Genomic DNA, 15,734 nt, shown 5'->3' on the forward strand with positions numbered 1-15,734 from the left:
AATCGTCGTCTTTCCCTAAAACATGAGCGTAGGAGCTGAGAATCCATTTTGGTTCACCACTCTGTCCTCAAACAAGAAAATTCTGGATTTCAGTGTAGTGTCGGCCCTTGTTCGATAACTGAAAACAACATCTTAACGGTTTCTACAATCATGTGGCTTTCTATGTAATGTTTTTTTTTTTTTTTTGTGTATGGTGAAGTTGTAAATTGTTGCAATTTCAAACAATGGACAATAAAGTAGAGACTAGAGAGCACCGACATAAACATGGAAGACTCAATCTACATTCCTTGTTCACATTATGTGTTCCACCCAACGTTTTGAGTTTCTAGACAATGTGCCGAGAAGTCAAATAAATTCCTTTCAGATAGAATAATTGTGTGTATTTTGGAGTTGACCTTGAGAAGGTTCGATGGGGTCTATTTCTCAACGTATAATTATGAATTTAATAAATTAGGGAACTTCAAAATAAAATATACAGGCTTATGAGCACAATAAAATCCGTCCCCAAAAATTTATAACAGAGACAAATTCTCTCCCCCTTTGATTGAAAAGTCGGTCAACGCCATCTATTTCGTCAAACGTGCACCTTCACACACTGGATCTCCTCTCCGCGTTGGTTTACCCGGGGCTCTTAAAATTGACACGTCAGCGTCCTTTTAATATTAAGCAAAGAAAAATACTCTTTGTTAGGACCCAAAAAATAATAAAAAAACATATAATAATGTTTTCACGCAAAGTCCCAAGTTTCTTCATCTCCTCCCCTCCCCCGCATATACGCTTCCTCGGTAAGATTCCCCAGAAATTCCATCCCTTCGATCGGAGATTTTCGCCTCACTTGGGGGTAAAAGCCCTAATTTTCCTCTGTGGTTCAAAGGAATCGATCCGATTCTCTATTTCGAACGGCGTGATCAAACTCTTAATTATGATCCATTTGGCCTTGAATTGGTGGCTAAGCGAATGATTCATACTATTTCATCAGGTGTTTCCCGTTTTTTTTTTAAAACATTTTTCGTGAAATTTTCCTCATTTATAAAAAATATCCATCGCTTTGTGATGCAGCAAAACAGCTTTGCAAATGGCGTCGTCACGCCTGAAGATACTGAAGAACAAAAAGGATATACAGATCAAGCAGTTGAGGAGAGAATTGGCTCAATTGTTGGAGTCTGGGCAGACCCAGACAGCTAGAATTCGGGTAAGCAATCCGACATCTTTTTCCGTGATTTTCGTTTTCCAATGGTCCGTTGCCTCTGACTAGGCACAAATTCTTCGGAAAACATTGGTATTTGTTTTGCTTGTTCAAGTGAAACCAAGACTGTGTATTTGCACTCATTGTATTATCTGTGCGTTGGAGAATATAATGGTTTGGAATGTCCAATCTGGGTTCATTTCTATGTTCATAGCAAGCTTCTGGCATCCAATCTGAGCACGGTTTCGATTCCATAACCGTGTTTCGATCTTTCGTATAATGCATTCTCAGGTGGAGCATGTCGTGAGAGAAGAGAAAATGGTGGCTGCTTATGAGCTTGTTGGAATATATTGCGAACTCCTCGTGGCACGCTTGGCTGTTATTGATTCACAGAAGTAAGTAAAAGTGTAAAAAAAAAAATTGTTTTTGTTTGGGAGATTATAAGCAGACTTGTCTGAATTATTATGTATTTATCATTGTCATCTTACTTCAGGAATTGTCCCACCGATCTGAAGGAAGCTGTGGCAAGTGTCTTATATGCTTCGCAAAGACTAGCAGATGTCCCGGAACTCTCAGACATTGTTAAGCATTTCTCAGCAAAATATGGAAAGGATTTTGCTACTGGTGCTGTTGAGTTGCGTCCAAATTCTGGCGTGAGTCGCTTGGTAAGTGGTTGTGTGTGTTTCTCTTTTCGATCTGTCTCCTTTCTCTTTTAATGGCAGGAGGAAAGGAAATGAGATAAAAAGAATTTTTCAAGGTTGTTTGTAAATGAGAACCCTTTTTGATTATCACCCTTTCAATTGTACATATTCTAGTTGGTGGAGAAGTTGTCTGTAAAAGCTCCTGATGGTCCAACAAAGGTCAAAATTTTGATGGAAATTGCCAAGGAGCACAACATCGAGTGGGAGGCGAAATCCTTCATGGAACCAGATCCAAAAGACTCCGAAGTGCTGGTTAGTACTAAATTTCAGAGCAAAGTTGTTTGTTCTTGACCACCATAACCTGCCCTCACTTCATTGTCATACCTATTCGTTTTTTAGTAGTAGCATAAACCAAATCTTATTTGCATCTTGTAGCCATTCCATCAATATTGAGTTTCCGATTTTGTCTGAGCAGAGTGGACCGAGTTCATTTCAGTCAGCCAGTAGAACACATGAAGATTCTCCAAGAGCCCCTGACAAGGAACCTCCAAACTTCCAAGCTCCACCTGCTGTCAATGTTCAAGATGGATCAAGTGAAAGAAATCATGTCCCTGTAAACCCGTATACACACGATGAAAGAAAATCTTCAACCCATGCACACAACTTTACTCCTGATGTTAACCTCGGGAAGACTTCAGACAGTTATCACCCCAATGCAAGACCGCCTGGTAAGATGTTCCCCTTTTTTGGGTCTTGTTCCTTGTTCCGGTTGAATCATTAGATAAACAAGCCGCTACGTTATACAGGGTATAGGACTCATGCAGGAGAATATAGGCATCCAAATCCAGACGATGAGAGTAACTCTCACAGGAGCAGGCGCAAGTGTGAAATGGAATTTGTAGACGCCACAGATGCTGCTCGTGCTGCCGCTGAATCTGCTGAAAGAGCAAGTATAGCTGCAAGAGCTGCTGCAGAACTTTCGAGCAAAGAAAGGATGATGAGGCAGAATTCCACGGATTCACAGAGCTCGCTTTCTTCTTATAGTAACAGAAATGAACATCAACATAGAGGTAGCAGCTCGAATTTGCAGAGTGAAGGTCGTCCTTCTCCAAGAAGAAATGGTATGCAGTATGAAGAGATGGGCAGTGCCAAAAAAGATAACTTTAGCAGGGTAAAGGCATCAGACCATTTTGAGGATGAACTATCAGAAACTGAACAAGGTAGAAGGGGTAGGCATTCTCGGGAGAACTTGGAGATGAGACAGACCGATTCCTTTGCTAAATCAAATAGGGAGTGGCAGCCGAATGAACACGATCTTGATGTTGGCTACTCGGATGAGGTTCAAATAAGAAAACAATCAAGCCGTGCTTCTTCACGTTCACATTCAAGAACCTTTCCTGATGACCATGCCGTTGCCTCAAATTATATCAAGTCACCGAGTTTGGAGGAGAATATTTTTGCAAGTGCTGACAAATACCAACCTCAGAGAAGCCCTGAGGAAACATATCACCATGATATCGGTCATTCTGCTGCTGCTTTTGATGAGTATGACTCATTTTTTGATAAACCTCGATTTGACAAAGAAGGAACGTACAATGATAAATCGGACTATGGACTGGGATCTTCTTTGCTGGGCGATAAAACACATGCTCGCGAAGGCACGAATGCTTGGAGCTCGGCAGGGCACATAGATAAATCTCCAGGAAAACTCAGCTCAATCCCACAAGCTTTCCAAGAAAAGCCAACTTCCCCAGTGTTTGATTCTACAGGTCCTGCGGTTTCTTTCCACAAGCCAGAACGGTCTGCCAAGTTTGACGATTATGGCCCAGATTCTGAAAGCGAAGTTGACGAGCTAAGCAAAAAGGATGAAATTTCTGGTGAAAAGCCGGTAAAAGAAAGGCTGAAGTCATCGACATCTTGTTCATCCCCCAGGTTTCAAGACCCTGATGAACTGGGACATGAATTTTTTCCTTCAGATGCTGATGAGCCCGTGTATGATTCCGGAACACGGGAAGAATCAGACTCAGAGACGCAGATGGGTCTGAGGTTTGGAGCTTTAACTGGTGGTTTAAAAAATAAAAAGACGCGCCCTCCATACAGAATGAGTCCAGCAAGAGACGCTACATTGTCTAAACCGGAGAAAGAGTATACTAAAACTGATGTTGATCAGTCAATGTCATATTCGCCGTCGGCTTCATCTAGAAGTAACAGGAAAGAGCTTTACACTGAGAAAGCAAGAAACTCCGAGAAAAAGACTATCTCTGCACCTCCAGATCCATCTTCTAGTGATGAGGATTCGGAGAAGGAACTCCCGGGAAGCAATTCTATTAGACAGCAAGATAGAAGAACCAAGACGCAGACCCGGGCCTCGTATCTTCGCTCGATTACCAGAAATCAAGAGATGACCGATAAGCAAACAACAGGAGCGAGAGACCACAAGAGACCAAACGCCAAAACCCAGGCATCAACTTTGAATCTCCTTTCTCCATTCAGTGACGATGAAAACGAGAACAAAGTCCGGGAAAACACTCCACCCACCAATGCTAAGCCGAAAATTGAATTCTCTCGACGAACAAAGAGTCAGGGGAAAGCTCCTGAGAAAAGTTCATCCCCAGCAATAGCGAAAACCGATAAAGGGTCTTATGGTCAACAATCTCCGACCAAGTCACAGCCAAAAGAGCAGCCATTGTCAGCCTCAAGCTCTCTTCCAAAGGTTGTAACATCGGCCAACACAGAAAACGCCGATGCTTCATCTGTGGAGACTCCATCAAAGGAGAGGGCCAGTCATGTTCATCCAAAGCTCCCGGATTACGATGACCTGTTGGCCACGCTCGGGTCTCATCGTCCAAATCGACGTTGATCATACTATTAACTAGTTTGTCCAGTTTCGTCTCCTCCCATTCTTTTCCTCAAAGTGATACTAAGAATGAATTCCATTTCCTCGTTATTCAATATGAGAAGTAGATAGAATTGTTATACGTTCATACAGATGACTTGGTGTGTAAGGGAATAAATGAGTTTGTTCTTGTTCATATTGAAGTAACATTTTTGTGCATGAACAGGAGCTGTGAGAATTTTTTGGGCATGGTTTTGATCTGATTTGATGGCCCATCATGAAATTTGTTCTGTTTACCATCCATCCAATGTATTGTAACTGTCCAAATAGAAATTGGGAACATTAACAAATATGATGCCATTTCCAAACCCATAGATGTTACTACTCGAAATGTTGTCGTAATGGGACATTCCCATCTAACAATGAAGCTGTTCTTTAGAGGTGTCATCTTGTTCAGAGACAATGCAAGAAACAGGTAGACAAATGCAAAAGAAGCAAGAGATATGTCAGGTTTCTCACAGGATTGGGAATCAAACTTCATTTTTCTTCCATACCTAGAACTTCTCGCGATATGGTGTATCGGATATTCAGTAGAAGAAACCAAGAACTTGACCACCCACGTTCCGTTTAGCGGCTTCCTCGTGATCCAAAATGCCATCCGGAGTTGTAAGAATGACATAACCCCACTGCATATCATGAATTAGAGATGATGTATGATCATATGCCATTAGCTGCATATTTCCTTGAATGAGTAAATTACAAAACTTGAGGGGACATACATACATACATACATACCTGACGAGTTGGAAGTGTGCGTTCGGTATACTGTTCAAGGTCTCTTGCCTTGATGTCTTGCCTGTAGGTGAGAGCCTTGCAGTCATTCACCCTCCCTTGAAGTTCAACCGTTATTCTGCCAACTCTATGTGGATCATAGACTTGAACGTTCTTGATATATCCTGAGAGAGAGAAAAAAAGGTGGGTATCGTGCATCTTGTTCAGTGGAAACCAATGGAAGAAAACTGAATTGAAGCATAGGGGACATCATCATCAATGAATACAAAAAAACAGGACTTGGAACAGAAAGAAGGTCTCCATCCAATCCAACCATCATAAACACAAAAATATTAAAACTTTACGCAATTGTTACCTAAAAATCAAACCCATCATCATAAAGAAAAAGAGACAAACTCAGAAATCCAACAAAACATTGGAAATCAAACAGGAACTCCAAGCAAAAGCCACCGTCTTCGTTTTCAGGTTCATTTTGGTGTAAATCTTCTTTGTCTCACATAAAAATTTGTTCTCCGAGAAGAGAATAATTCAACTTTATCACAGTGTACGATTCTAGATCATAGGTCAACAAAAATTGTGAAAGAAAAAATCGAATTTTTGGGAAGCAGATAGAAGCCGAGACGGGAAAAAGCGAAAGACGATGAAAAATCTCACCTTTCTCCTTCATGATCTTCAGGAACGAAGACATGACGGTGGAGATGGGCTTCAGCTCCACGGAAGATTTTCCTCGTCTCTCCGCATTCACGATCTTCCTCAACGCATCGTTCAATATCCTCCTCCCCATCTCCCCCTCCCTTCTCTCTCCGATCGAAATCTGACGAATCCTAAACCCCAAGCAGAAGAACCGAGGGTTTTGGCTTTGGGCTTTCCTGGCATTTTAGGTATTTCTTATAAACCAAGTGGGCTGTTTGGGACTTTACAAAGTGTGCATGTGTATTATTCAATATTTCTCACGCTTGTGGGTTGGCATGTTTGGGTCCAACGCCGAACGCGTCTTTTGCGCTCTCGACATTGTATATTTCTGAAACGTGAATAGATTCAATTCAAAGCCCCTTTCATAATATGGATTTTGTGAAGTTTGTGTAAATAACGATGTCTCTTCTTTATTTTTCCTTTTTCTTTTGGGTATTTATTCACAGATGTGACATGTATTCTTTGTAGGTTTGGTCTCTTGTTTTGTGTTTTTAAATCAGATAATTAGGATTAGGGGACGGAAAAATTAAAAACATAAAAACCTTTAGTAAATTACAGGGGCGTTCCGAGAATCGAACTCGGGACCTCTCGCACCCAAAGCGAGAATCATACCACTAGACCAAACGCCCGGATGTTAATATAATATAATTTTTTAAAATTGTTATTTTCTTTACAACTAGGGTTTTCCACAATTCGGCATGTTGGATATAAACTCGTCGCCACAACGCAACTCCAGCAAGCGACTTCTCTCTCTCTGTTCATCTCTCCGTCGGCTGGTTGGGAGTGGCTAACGGTGAGCTTGCATCCTCTCTCACCGATTCGTTCTTTGGGTGTTTGGCATGTTTCTTTACCTGACACGTTCTTCCTTGTGAATTGCGACTCCGATCTGTCTTCATTTCCTGGCTTTCGTTGCCTTTTATGGTTCTAATTTGTTGTCTCATTACCATCGTGACCGATCCTATTCGTGTATGTTTCTCAATGTGTCGTTGTTTTCTCGTCTGTTACCAAAGGTAGGAGGAAATGGCGACAGTTCCGGGACAATTGATCTGGGAGATCGTGAAGAATAACAACTGTTTCTTGGTGAAACAGTTCGGTAGAGGCAACGCCAAAGTTCAATTCAGCAAGGAAACCAACAATCTCTACAACCTTAACTCCTACAAGCACTCTGGTAATCTATTCGTGTTCCTTTTTGTTTTCTCGAGATAACACCGAGTGAGGGAGGTGACAGAGAAGGGTTCTTAGTTCTGAACATTTGACGTTCGTGAATGACAACGATTGTACTTGCGAGCGGAGAGTTTGTCCCTTTTGTTCAAATTAATATATGGAAGAGGATTTAGTATTTATACCCATTGGGATACCTTAATGATTTAACAATGAATTGATTGTACCCATTGGGATATTTGTTAATCGTTGAGCAGCTTTTTTTGTTTCATTGAAGTTCCATCACATTCCTGGGATGTCTGGAACTTTTAATAGCTTTGTGTTCGAGTTCTCGAGTTTTTAGAGGCTTGATTTGAAAAGCATGTGTGGGAGACTATCTGCATATTCTCATTTTCTGGATGGAAAGTTTGAATTTGTTGTGATGGAATTTTCAGGGTTGGCCAACAAGAAGTCCGTAAGCATTCAGCCAGCTGACAAGGAACAAGCCATCGTGCTCGGTACCACCAAGACGAAGAAGCAGAGCAAGCCTTCTGCCTCTGTCAACAAATCTGTCTTGAAGAAGGAATTCCCAAGAATGGCCAAGGCTGTTGCCAACCAGGTATCCTTTGTTTCTTTCTGGAATAGTGTTTTCTCTTGGGTTTTTTTGTGTGTGTGGATATGTTCTGTTTTTTGGCTGTGCCTGAGATGCTGATGCTGCTGCTGCTTAGATTTTTTGTGTTAGTTGAAGTTGGAGAGTTTCTTTACGAGAATGTTCTTTGGGCGATGATGAAAAGTAACATGTAAGAAGAGCCCTTTTTAGTAATTGGTTCTTCGGTGAAATACGCTTGTTACGCTTGGCTTCTGAGCTCAAACCCCGGCTAATCTGTCAATAGGATTTACAGAGAGTCTCTTTCTTAGCTATATATGGGTTTTGCTCCTGCTTATTCATCTCTTGTGAATATCAATCAACGTCTCGTTGAATCTCTCAGGTATCCGACAACTACTACAGGCCGGACTTGGAAAAAGCTGCTCTCGCGAGGCTTAGCGTGATCCACAGAAGCCTCAAGGTTACGAAATCCGGTGTCAAGAAGAGGAACAGGCAAGCCACCAAGAGAGTGTGATGCCACTAAATCTTCTCCTGAAGCCTGCGATTCACCTGTGTTTACCTGTTTGTAGTTGGGGTATTTTGTGGACTGATGGAGTTTTTGCTCGACCTATTTACATAACCTTGTTTTTCCTAGAGGAGTTATAAGAGTATGTGTTCTTTTGAAACTTTTGTTTTGAGTTTCTATGGCATAACCTTAATTTTGGTTATGTGCCCTTTGAGCCAGGAATGCATATTGGTAAAGAATAACTCTAGTTGTTCCATTGGAACAAGAATCTTTTGAGTATTTAACTCAAGAACATGTGACACATTACAGGTTGCAGTTCTAAATCTTGTGTACTCTGAAACCAGCTTCCTCTGATGTCAAGTTCTCCTTCCAGCTCTCGAATTCAGACCCACCAAACGCTATTTGCTTTATTCCGACATGGCTGATTCATACAAACATGCATTCATGTAAGGTTTTCCATTCCGGGACATAGCATTGTCAAGTGATCAAAAAAGGCAGACTAGAGAATGGTCGGGAACTCACTCCGAGCTTATTTGGGTCAATGCGTTTATCAGAACATCGAGAACCAACGGCTCGCTAGTTCCAATATCGACCCTGTCAAAGAGATCATGCGATTGAAACCAGAAAATACCTTGACCGACCTTGTAATGAATCTTGAACAAAGGGAGATGAATGTTTTTAGGAGGAAGAGTTGTACCAGAGTCGAGCTAAGTTGTCTTGAACCTCGAGATCTCCTATGTTGTAAAACGTGGTGGGTTCAATATTGGCTCCCAGGATAGCATCGTAACCCGGCCTCTTATCTAGAGGTGCTTGTGATAACTGCACCAGATGGGTGATAAACCAGTAAGGCAGAATCTAAGAAGAGTAAAAGCAATTCTTTTATTTTCTTTTTTCGCAGTGAAACATACTTGCATATTCAGGGAATTGTATCCACCGAGACGTCCAAGGATATGCCAAGATCTGATTGTCTGCAAGAATACAGCATCGGGAACAAAAGCAGTGAATTTTCTTTGGTTTTAAGAGAGTGAGACTGCTAAGCTATACAAGTTGAGGAGCTTACATCACAGATCAAGTTTATATCTTTCTCCAGTGGGGAGTTGTAGAACTCAAACCATATGTATGAATTTGAGAATTTGAATCTGAAAAGCGACAAGGAAGGAAAAAAAGTTCAAGAAAACGATTATAATTTGAAGAAAGAAAACCGGAAAAGTCCCTCACCTCATATCAAAAGACAAAAACCAACATGCAGTACTTGTAAGAAAATGACAACAGACAGGGATTACTACAATTTACAAGAAAAACTAATCCAGCAGAGTCAAGCAAGAAAACAAAGATCTTACTTTGAGACAAAACCAATATCGGTCACATTTCATTCATGTTCAAAATCAAGATATAATTCCCATAGACATAGAGGCAAGAAAACCTTTCAAAGCTACTCGCGGTTGCAGTTGCAGACGATGAATGTAAGTTATAGTACATTGAATCAAGAAAAGAAATGGTTAGAAGACCAATTCTTTGGTTCAGTTTATTTCACACGGATCAAGCAGAATAAGAACCTAATGCTACTATAACCAAATCAATGATGTAAAGTCACTCACTTGTTGAATGTCACCTTCATGGGAGTTCCGGAACCTGTTTTTGTGTGCAGAATCTTGTTCCTTTTCTTCCTCAATCTCTCTTCCATCTTTCCACATCAGAAAATGAAAGAGTTCAACCATTCTGTCTAAGGCAATCAGATCATCTCAAGAGCTCAAGTTTGCATGATAGCTGTCGTAAAATCAATCTTATATTTTTTTTTTTTGATAAACGTAAAATCAATCTTATATTGATTCTCACATCCAACTTCATTAGATTCAGTGCCGAACACAAATGATCAACAAGCTCAAGAATCCATTATCCACCAACTTTTACCTTTTTCTTAGCTTTTTCTGGATTATCCAAGCAATCTCCCAGAATCTCCGCGAATTCAGGGTCTTTATCGTAGTTCCTCTCCTCTTCTTTGCCTCTGTACCCACCTCTCCTCCTCGACGAAAATCCCTCTTCTCCTTCCCCGTCTTCGTCGTCAAAATCGATATCTTCTTCACTCTCACTCTCCAAACCCTTCGATTTCAGTTTCCATCTCTTTACCGACCAATCCGCGCGAATCTCCCCGATCTTCGACTCCGGGAACGCGCCGGTGGTCGGAAACGGCGAGAAACTTTTGGCGGGAATATAACTCTGGATGTTTGTTGTAGTCGGAGACGGAAAAATATGAAGAAAGCATTCGAATCGGAGCATTCTTCTTCTTCTTCGGCTTCACTCTGAAACTATTAAGGGTTTAGCTTCAAGCTGGGGGTTTTGGTTTTGGATTTTGGACGAGATGGAGTGATGGTATAGTGTAACCTACTGTGGACTTGAGCATACAGGATCGCATGCTGACGTGGCGAGAAAGGAACAAATTTGGAAAGGCCCAATTGATCAGAGAAAAAGGGCCAAACGGCCCATGTTTGGCCCGAAGAAATCGTTTGTACTTTGTAGTTTGTACTGTAATCTCTTATTAGGGTTTCCCGGTTAGGGTTTATTTTCTCTCTGGCGTCAGCTCCTCGGTTCTACTATCCCCAGCTCCGATCCTGCGCGACGAAAGGTAATTGCCTCTGTTTCCTCCGTCTTAGATTTGATTCTCGTATTCGTTTGTTGTTGTTATATTAGTTATCTCAGAAAGTTAGCGTGATTCTTCAGATTGAGCTAGAATTTTTGTGCTAATTGTTGTCGATGATCCGTGTTGATATGAAATGGTTTCTCTTTTTCATGCGGATTTCGGATTGCAGGTTTAGCTGAATAAGGAGATCGAAGGTAATGGAGAAAACGAAGGGGAGGAAAGAGGAGGTTGTTACCAGAGAGTACACCGTCAACCTTCACAAGCGCCTCCATGGCTGGTAATACAAGAACCCTAGATTCGTTTCTAGATTCCTTTCTCCATTTCTTGTTTTCGTTTAATTGATGAGATCATTTCCACCTGCAGTCAGCATAGTTGATTGTAATAACCTTGAAAAATCCTGCTCCATGGACGTATGTTGTTGATTTAGCTTTTCTGGGTGAACGATGAACACATGGTATTCTTGTTTCTTTTTTCATCATATGTTCTTCGTTTAACTGTCCTTGCTAATACTGATTTGTCGTGTGCATATCATGTCTGGCAATGCAAATATGTTGTCTTTGGATTTTTGTTGAAAAATCTGGTTTTAGTTATTTGGAAGTTGCGTAAAGGTTTTTACCTAATGGGCAATATGTTAATGGATCCCTTTTCTTGATTTCTTCTGTCAAGATATTTCCGGTGTCTGATTTGTGTCAATTAGGAGTAAGTTCGTCAAATTCTAAGTTGCTAAAGCAGCTGCCTTTAAATTTCATTCTTTGATTCTTTTTTTCGACAAATTCCAAGTAGTTAAAGCTGTTCTCTGTAAACTTCTGTTTTTTTCGTTCTTTTATTTAATAAGATGTCAGTTTCATAATGCTATGCTTGGTTCTTGTATTGGCTGTCTCAGGACGAACCCAAATCTCACATTAACGGCATTTGCTCATGAGAACAATGAGTCTAACTCGTTACTCATGTTACGATAATGGAAATGTTTAAATCTTGATCATCCCTTGATATATATTCTACAGTACTTTCAAAAAGAAGGCTCCAAACGCCATAAAGGAGATCAGAAAGTTTGCAGAGAAGGCAATGGGGACAAAGGATGTGAGAGTAGATGTGAAGCTCAACAAGCAAGTGTGGAGCAGAGGAATCCGGAGCGTTCCAAGGAGAATTAGGGTTCGTATTGCCCGCAAAAGGAACGACGACGAGGATGCAAAGGAAGAGTTCTTCTCCCTCGTGACTGTCGCCGAGATTCCGCCGGAAGGATTGAGTGGTTTGGGCACCAAGGTTATTGAGGAGGATGACTGATCCCTTTCCAAAAATCCTTACAAGTTTGTTTGATTTTATATGTTTGCTGTTTTTTGTTTTTGTCACATTTTAGGTTTCTGACATCGTTGACTTGCTTCGGCCTCCTGAAACTTCCTACCTCTTTAAGGTTCCTTAATTTTCGGCTAATATATTTGTATTTTCGATCTTTCATCTTTTGTTCTACCGTGCATATATATATATATATATATATATGTATACATATATACCATTGTGGAAGTTTAGGATAATGGCAACCAACTCGCAATATAATGTTTCTCGACACTCTTGCGGAGTATTTTGTTGAAGCTTTTATTAAGTGAGAAATTTTGGAAAAGAATAACGAAGTGGTCCGAAATTGCTTGTACTGTATTGGGCCAATATTAAAATCTTCGACACAAAATAGATTATTGTGGATTTAGGCCTTTCACTTTGTAGGCCCAATTTACTTAATGGGCTCACTTAACCGAGCTTATAAGTCGGCCCAATAGGCTCTGCCGAGCGGTGTTTATATTTAGCTGCGTCACAAATAAAAGCCCTAACCCTAGGTTTTGCGGATTGCTGTTGCCACAGAGCCCGAGAGAGACCGAGTTTCGACTGCCGCATAATCTCTGTGATCGATCATGGGTGATGTCTCTTCGTCCTTTGACGTTTCTCATGCTGTGTTTCTCTCAGAACTCTCTAAATTCATTGTTGCTGATGGTTTTTGGCGGTGGATTTTCTGTGGTGATGTAGGTAAGGTCCACGGTTCCTTGGCTCGTGCCGGTAAGGTGAGGGGGCAGACTCCCAAAGTGGCGAAGCAGGACAAGAAGAAGAAGCCTCGTGGTCGTGCCCACAAGCGCATGCAATACAACCGCCGGTTCGTCACCGCGGGTAATTTTCTCCTCTCTTTCCCCTTCCCGTTCCGTTTTCGGTTTAGGGTTTTCAGACAGACTCTGTTTCGGTGCTTAGGTGATTGTTATGTGTTGATACTAAAACCTGTTATGATGGATTATTTATTATGAATTTTTTGAACCCTTGTTCATTGTTTTGGACAGTATCATATACAAAAGGTTCCCGAAGTTCGTTTGTGTATGAACTTGATATGTCTGCTTTTGATTAGTCTCCTTTAGTAACGCTTGTCAGTAAGGCCTTCAATTTGGCTATAACAACATGTTGATGAAATTTTCATTCTGGTGAACTCCTGTGCATTCCTCATCTCTTGGGGGTTTGTCATCACTATTTTTGTCCTTCATTGCTTTTGTGGAAGTTGATGACTAACAATGGGCAGTCGGGTTTTGTTCCAGTTGTTGGATTCGGCAAGAAAAGAGGACCCAACTCATCAGAGAAGTAGAGAAAGCGGGGAAAGCCCGTATGAGGTGGAAGTGTAGCTCTTTGTTTTTTGGGATGAAGTTCATCCCTAGTCTCTTGCTATTCCTTTAGTCCATATGGATTGCCCAATGCCAAGTTCTTAGCTTTGTTCTATATGCAAATCTGATTTCTCAACCTCCCCCCGTTTCTTTATCATCCGTCACTCTCATTTTTCAATCTTGTTTTCCCCATGACAATTCAGTCTTTATCGTACTGTTTCTTCGTGGATATTCATTCGATCGCATAAGGCTCGTAGTTTAGAATAGGTTGAGAATTGTAAAGCATTTGATGTGACTGTTCCACCAAAACCGAAACCCATCATTGCATTCAAGACAACTAGAAAAATGATACAGAAAACCAAAACTATTGTAAACATGAAACCCCCAAGAGAGATGCATCACTCAATACAACAGGAAACGATCATCAAAAACCACATATCACGATGACTCCGGAAACATCACAAAACCATCAAGCAAGCTCGGCTGTTTCTTCTGTTCTGTTTGGCATTACAATCAAATCATAGAAGAATAGAGGAGAGAATTTTGTTTATAACGTAATAGAACCTTCAAATCGAAGAGTGCAGATTCGCCGTTTAAAGACCAGACTCGATGAGGTAGTCACCGAGCCTTTCCACGACCATGTTGCATTGGCCTGGTGTCATTGGCTCGTCATAGATGCCAATAACCAGAGCTTGGGTCGTCTTCTTGATAGTCACACCCCCAGGTCCCTGCAAGCCCACCAAGAAAGCCAATGATAATAACTCGTTGATTTTGCTCAATTCTGATCCTTTAATTCTTTTATAGAGATCGATATGCAGGAACGTTCTCACAGTACTTGCCAACAGAAAAACGATTTCTAGAACTTGATTCAACAAACAAATGCATTTTTTGTTTTACCTTCTTTCCTCGGATAACAGCTCCTGGCTCACCTTGGATAACCATATATTTGGTACCACCAAGAAATAAGCCGGTAGGAGCAAGAGTTCCGGGCTCATCAAAGTCTTTCATGATTGCAGTTATCTCTTCGGGCTTGAACTATAGCATCATCAAGAACAAAAGCAATGAGCTTTAGCTGATCACAGGACATTCACGGTTGGTATGAATGTGAACATTGCAAAGCAGTCTCTAATGCACATCTCGATAGAACAAGCCACGGACTAACAGATGGATCACAGGAAGGAAGAAACAAATGGCAGAGATTCTCGCAGAAACAATGTATGAGCGATGATCCTAAGGATCAGAAGTTCAATTCTGATGTTCCGATGCACAAATCAAAAGAGGAAGGCCAAGAAAGATACAAGGGCAAAACGTAGGTTTCAGGAGAAATCCTCGCTTTAGTCTGATTCATTTGGCGAAACAACAAGATAATATCACTATCAAACCCTGAGCACAGTGAGCAGGCATATGCAATACAAACACATGTACACACGCGTATATATGATTTTTCATGTGTATATAAACTCCTATGCAGGTTATCAACTCTACCGGCACAGTGAAATATATCCATCAGATGAAGAATCCAAAGCTTCGATTCGAACAGAATCGAACCAAGGCAATAGGATTGATTGATCAATCGATGCAAAACAAGTAAAATAAATCGTCTGACTGCAAAAACAGATTCGATCGCTTCAGTTTCCAGAGAATATAACCAGATCAGAGCTTCCGCAAATCCGATCACGAAAAATCACAAGCAGACAGCACTCAGACAGATTCCAAAACATCAAAAAAGGATCAGATTGAAAACGCGAAACAGAAGGAAAAGAAGAGAAGGAAGACCTGAGGGAAATTGGAGCTCTGAGCCCAGACACTGCCGTCTTGGCCGAGGATTGCGGCGGCGGAGAGGCAGTTGCCTTCAACATCGCACATCAAGTGGTCATCGACGTATGATTGCCACGACATCTTCTTCTCCTCCGTCTACTTCTCTCTTTCGAAGGTTCTCGCCCTTTCTCCTGTGTTCTTACGCAGAAACGCTTTGAGTTCAAATGAAATAACACACGAGAGATTCCTTTTTTTTTTTTTGCAAGCGGTCAAAAGAAAAAAAAAAGATAATATTGTTTTTTTATGTA

At 41.1% G+C, this 15,734-nt stretch overlaps 7 protein-coding genes and 1 non-coding gene across 9 annotated transcripts; 4 read left to right on the plus strand and 4 right to left on the minus strand.

Moving 5' to 3' along the window:
* The first annotated feature begins 714 nt into the window (after positions 1-714).
* LOC104803987 (protein IWS1 homolog A-like) lies at positions 715-4,886 on the plus strand. The gene is made up of 7 exons (XM_010528109.1): positions 715-979; positions 1,060-1,192; positions 1,478-1,581; positions 1,680-1,851; positions 2,002-2,139; positions 2,303-2,555; positions 2,634-4,886. The coding sequence occupies exons 2-7, from the start codon at positions 1,076-1,078 to the stop codon at positions 4,685-4,687; spliced, it is 2,838 nt and encodes a 945-aa protein (XP_010526411.1). The 5' UTR covers positions 715-979; positions 1,060-1,075; the 3' UTR covers positions 4,688-4,886.
* A 115-nt stretch (positions 4,887-5,001) lies between these two features.
* LOC104803989 (40S ribosomal protein S15a-5) lies at positions 5,002-6,312 on the minus strand. Its single transcript, XM_010528110.2, has 3 exons — positions 6,110-6,312; positions 5,459-5,619; positions 5,002-5,349 (listed from the first exon to the last, which is right to left on the minus strand). Exons 1-3 carry the CDS (start codon positions 6,237-6,239, stop codon positions 5,251-5,253), a joined length of 390 nt encoding a protein of 129 aa, XP_010526412.1. The 5' UTR covers positions 6,240-6,312; the 3' UTR covers positions 5,002-5,250.
* Positions 6,313-6,705: 393 nt separating this feature from the next.
* Positions 6,706-6,777, minus strand: TRNAP-UGG. The gene has a single exon. It is a non-coding gene; the product is annotated as a tRNA-Pro (tRNA).
* Positions 6,778-6,848: 71 nt separating this feature from the next.
* Positions 6,849-8,618, plus strand: LOC104803990 (60S ribosomal protein L28-1). Of its 2 annotated transcripts, none has more exons than XM_010528111.1 (4): positions 6,849-6,941; positions 7,159-7,316; positions 7,744-7,907; positions 8,278-8,618. In XM_010528111.1, the coding sequence occupies exons 2-4, from the start codon at positions 7,169-7,171 to the stop codon at positions 8,407-8,409; spliced, it is 444 nt and encodes a 147-aa protein (XP_010526413.1). In that variant the 5' UTR covers positions 6,849-6,941; positions 7,159-7,168; the 3' UTR covers positions 8,410-8,618. The 2 variants fall into 2 exon arrangements, with proteins under 2 accessions (XP_010526413.1, XP_010526414.1); XM_010528112.1 differs by having other exon boundaries at positions 6,856-6,941; positions 7,163-7,316.
* A 10-nt stretch (positions 8,619-8,628) lies between these two features.
* On the minus strand, positions 8,629-10,753 carry LOC104803991. The gene is made up of 7 exons (XM_010528113.1): positions 10,312-10,753; positions 9,999-10,084; positions 9,461-9,539; positions 9,309-9,368; positions 9,098-9,219; positions 8,923-8,994; positions 8,629-8,821 (listed from the first exon to the last, which is right to left on the minus strand). Exons 1-7 carry the CDS (start codon positions 10,675-10,677, stop codon positions 8,719-8,721), a joined length of 888 nt encoding a protein of 295 aa, XP_010526415.1. The 5' UTR covers positions 10,678-10,753; the 3' UTR covers positions 8,629-8,718.
* A 159-nt stretch (positions 10,754-10,912) lies between these two features.
* On the plus strand, positions 10,913-12,493 carry LOC104803992 (60S ribosomal protein L31-1). The gene is made up of 3 exons (XM_010528115.1): positions 10,913-11,023; positions 11,208-11,315; positions 12,043-12,493. The coding sequence occupies exons 2-3, from the start codon at positions 11,236-11,238 to the stop codon at positions 12,320-12,322; spliced, it is 360 nt and encodes a 119-aa protein (XP_010526417.1). The 5' UTR covers positions 10,913-11,023; positions 11,208-11,235; the 3' UTR covers positions 12,323-12,493.
* A 356-nt stretch (positions 12,494-12,849) lies between these two features.
* On the plus strand, positions 12,850-13,875 carry LOC104803993 (40S ribosomal protein S30). Its single transcript, XM_019201413.1, has 3 exons — positions 12,850-12,946; positions 13,055-13,192; positions 13,606-13,875. Exons 1-3 carry the CDS (start codon positions 12,943-12,945, stop codon positions 13,650-13,652), a joined length of 189 nt encoding a protein of 62 aa, XP_019056958.1. The 5' UTR covers positions 12,850-12,942; the 3' UTR covers positions 13,653-13,875.
* A 99-nt stretch (positions 13,876-13,974) lies between these two features.
* On the minus strand, positions 13,975-15,691 carry LOC104803994 (profilin). Its single transcript, XM_010528116.2, has 3 exons — positions 15,445-15,691; positions 14,566-14,703; positions 13,975-14,396 (listed from the first exon to the last, which is right to left on the minus strand). The coding sequence occupies exons 1-3, from the start codon at positions 15,565-15,567 to the stop codon at positions 14,262-14,264; spliced, it is 396 nt and encodes a 131-aa protein (XP_010526418.1). The 5' UTR covers positions 15,568-15,691; the 3' UTR covers positions 13,975-14,261.
* Between the last annotated feature and the right edge of the window lie 43 nt (positions 15,692-15,734).

This window comes from Tarenaya hassleriana, unplaced genomic scaffold, assembly GCF_000463585.1.
Source record: "Tarenaya hassleriana unplaced genomic scaffold, ASM46358v1 Cleome9, whole genome shotgun sequence".
In the NCBI taxonomy this organism is placed as follows: Eukaryota; Viridiplantae; Streptophyta; class Magnoliopsida; order Brassicales; family Cleomaceae; genus Tarenaya; species Tarenaya hassleriana.

Bases quoted from the DNA above. Each gene is read 5' to 3' on its own strand.
- LOC104803991 (XM_010528113.1), bottom strand. From the start codon at position 10,677: ATGCTCCGATTCGAATGCTTTCTTCATATTTTTCCGTCTCCGACTACA. The intron at 9,540-9,998 runs GTGAGTGACTTT...GTCGCTTTTCAG, and splicing joins ATGAAGGTGACATTCAACAA to ATTCAAATTCTCAAATTCAT. The intron at 9,369-9,460 runs GTAAGCTCCTCA...GTATTCTTGCAG, and splicing joins ATATAAACTTGATCTGTGAT to ACAATCAGATCTTGGCATAT.
- LOC104803994 (XM_010528116.2), bottom strand. From the start codon at position 15,567: ATGTCGTGGCAATCATACGTCGATGACCACTTGATGTGCGATGTTGAA. The intron at 14,704-15,444 runs GTCTTCCTTCTC...ATGATGCTATAG, and splicing joins AGAGCTCCAATTTCCCTCAG to TTCAAGCCCGAAGAGATAAC. The intron at 14,397-14,565 runs GTAAAACAAAAA...GTGGGCTTGCAG, and splicing joins CTGTTATCCGAGGAAAGAAG to GGACCTGGGGGTGTGACTAT.
- LOC104803992 (XM_010528115.1), top strand. From the start codon at position 11,236: ATGGAGAAAACGAAGGGGAGGAAAGAGGAGGTTGTTACCAGAGAGTAC. The intron at 11,316-12,042 runs GTAATACAAGAA...TATATTCTACAG, and splicing joins CACAAGCGCCTCCATGGCTG to TACTTTCAAAAAGAAGGCTC.
- LOC104803993 (XM_019201413.1), top strand. The intron at 13,193-13,605 runs GTAATTTTCTCC...GTTTTGTTCCAG, and splicing joins CCGCCGGTTCGTCACCGCGG to TTGTTGGATTCGGCAAGAAA.
- LOC104803987 (XM_010528109.1), top strand. From the start codon at position 1,076: ATGGCGTCGTCACGCCTGAAGATACTGAAGAACAAAAAGGATATACAG. The intron at 1,582-1,679 runs GTAAGTAAAAGT...ATCTTACTTCAG, and splicing joins GCTGTTATTGATTCACAGAA to GAATTGTCCCACCGATCTGA. The intron at 2,140-2,302 runs GTTAGTACTAAA...TTGTCTGAGCAG, and splicing joins CAAAAGACTCCGAAGTGCTG to AGTGGACCGAGTTCATTTCA.
- LOC104803990 (XM_010528111.1), top strand. From the start codon at position 7,169: ATGGCGACAGTTCCGGGACAATTGATCTGGGAGATCGTGAAGAATAAC. The intron at 7,317-7,743 runs GTAATCTATTCG...TGGAATTTTCAG, and splicing joins TAACTCCTACAAGCACTCTG to GGTTGGCCAACAAGAAGTCC. The intron at 7,908-8,277 runs GTATCCTTTGTT...TGAATCTCTCAG, and splicing joins CCAAGGCTGTTGCCAACCAG to GTATCCGACAACTACTACAG.
- LOC104803989 (XM_010528110.2), bottom strand. From the start codon at position 6,239: ATGGGGAGGAGGATATTGAACGATGCGTTGAGGAAGATCGTGAATGCG. The intron at 5,620-6,109 runs GTGAGATTTTTC...TCTCTCTCTCAG, and splicing joins GAAGATCATGAAGGAGAAAG to GATATATCAAGAACGTTCAA. The intron at 5,350-5,458 runs GTATGTATGTAT...CATGATATGCAG, and splicing joins GCACACTTCCAACTCGTCAG to TGGGGTTATGTCATTCTTAC.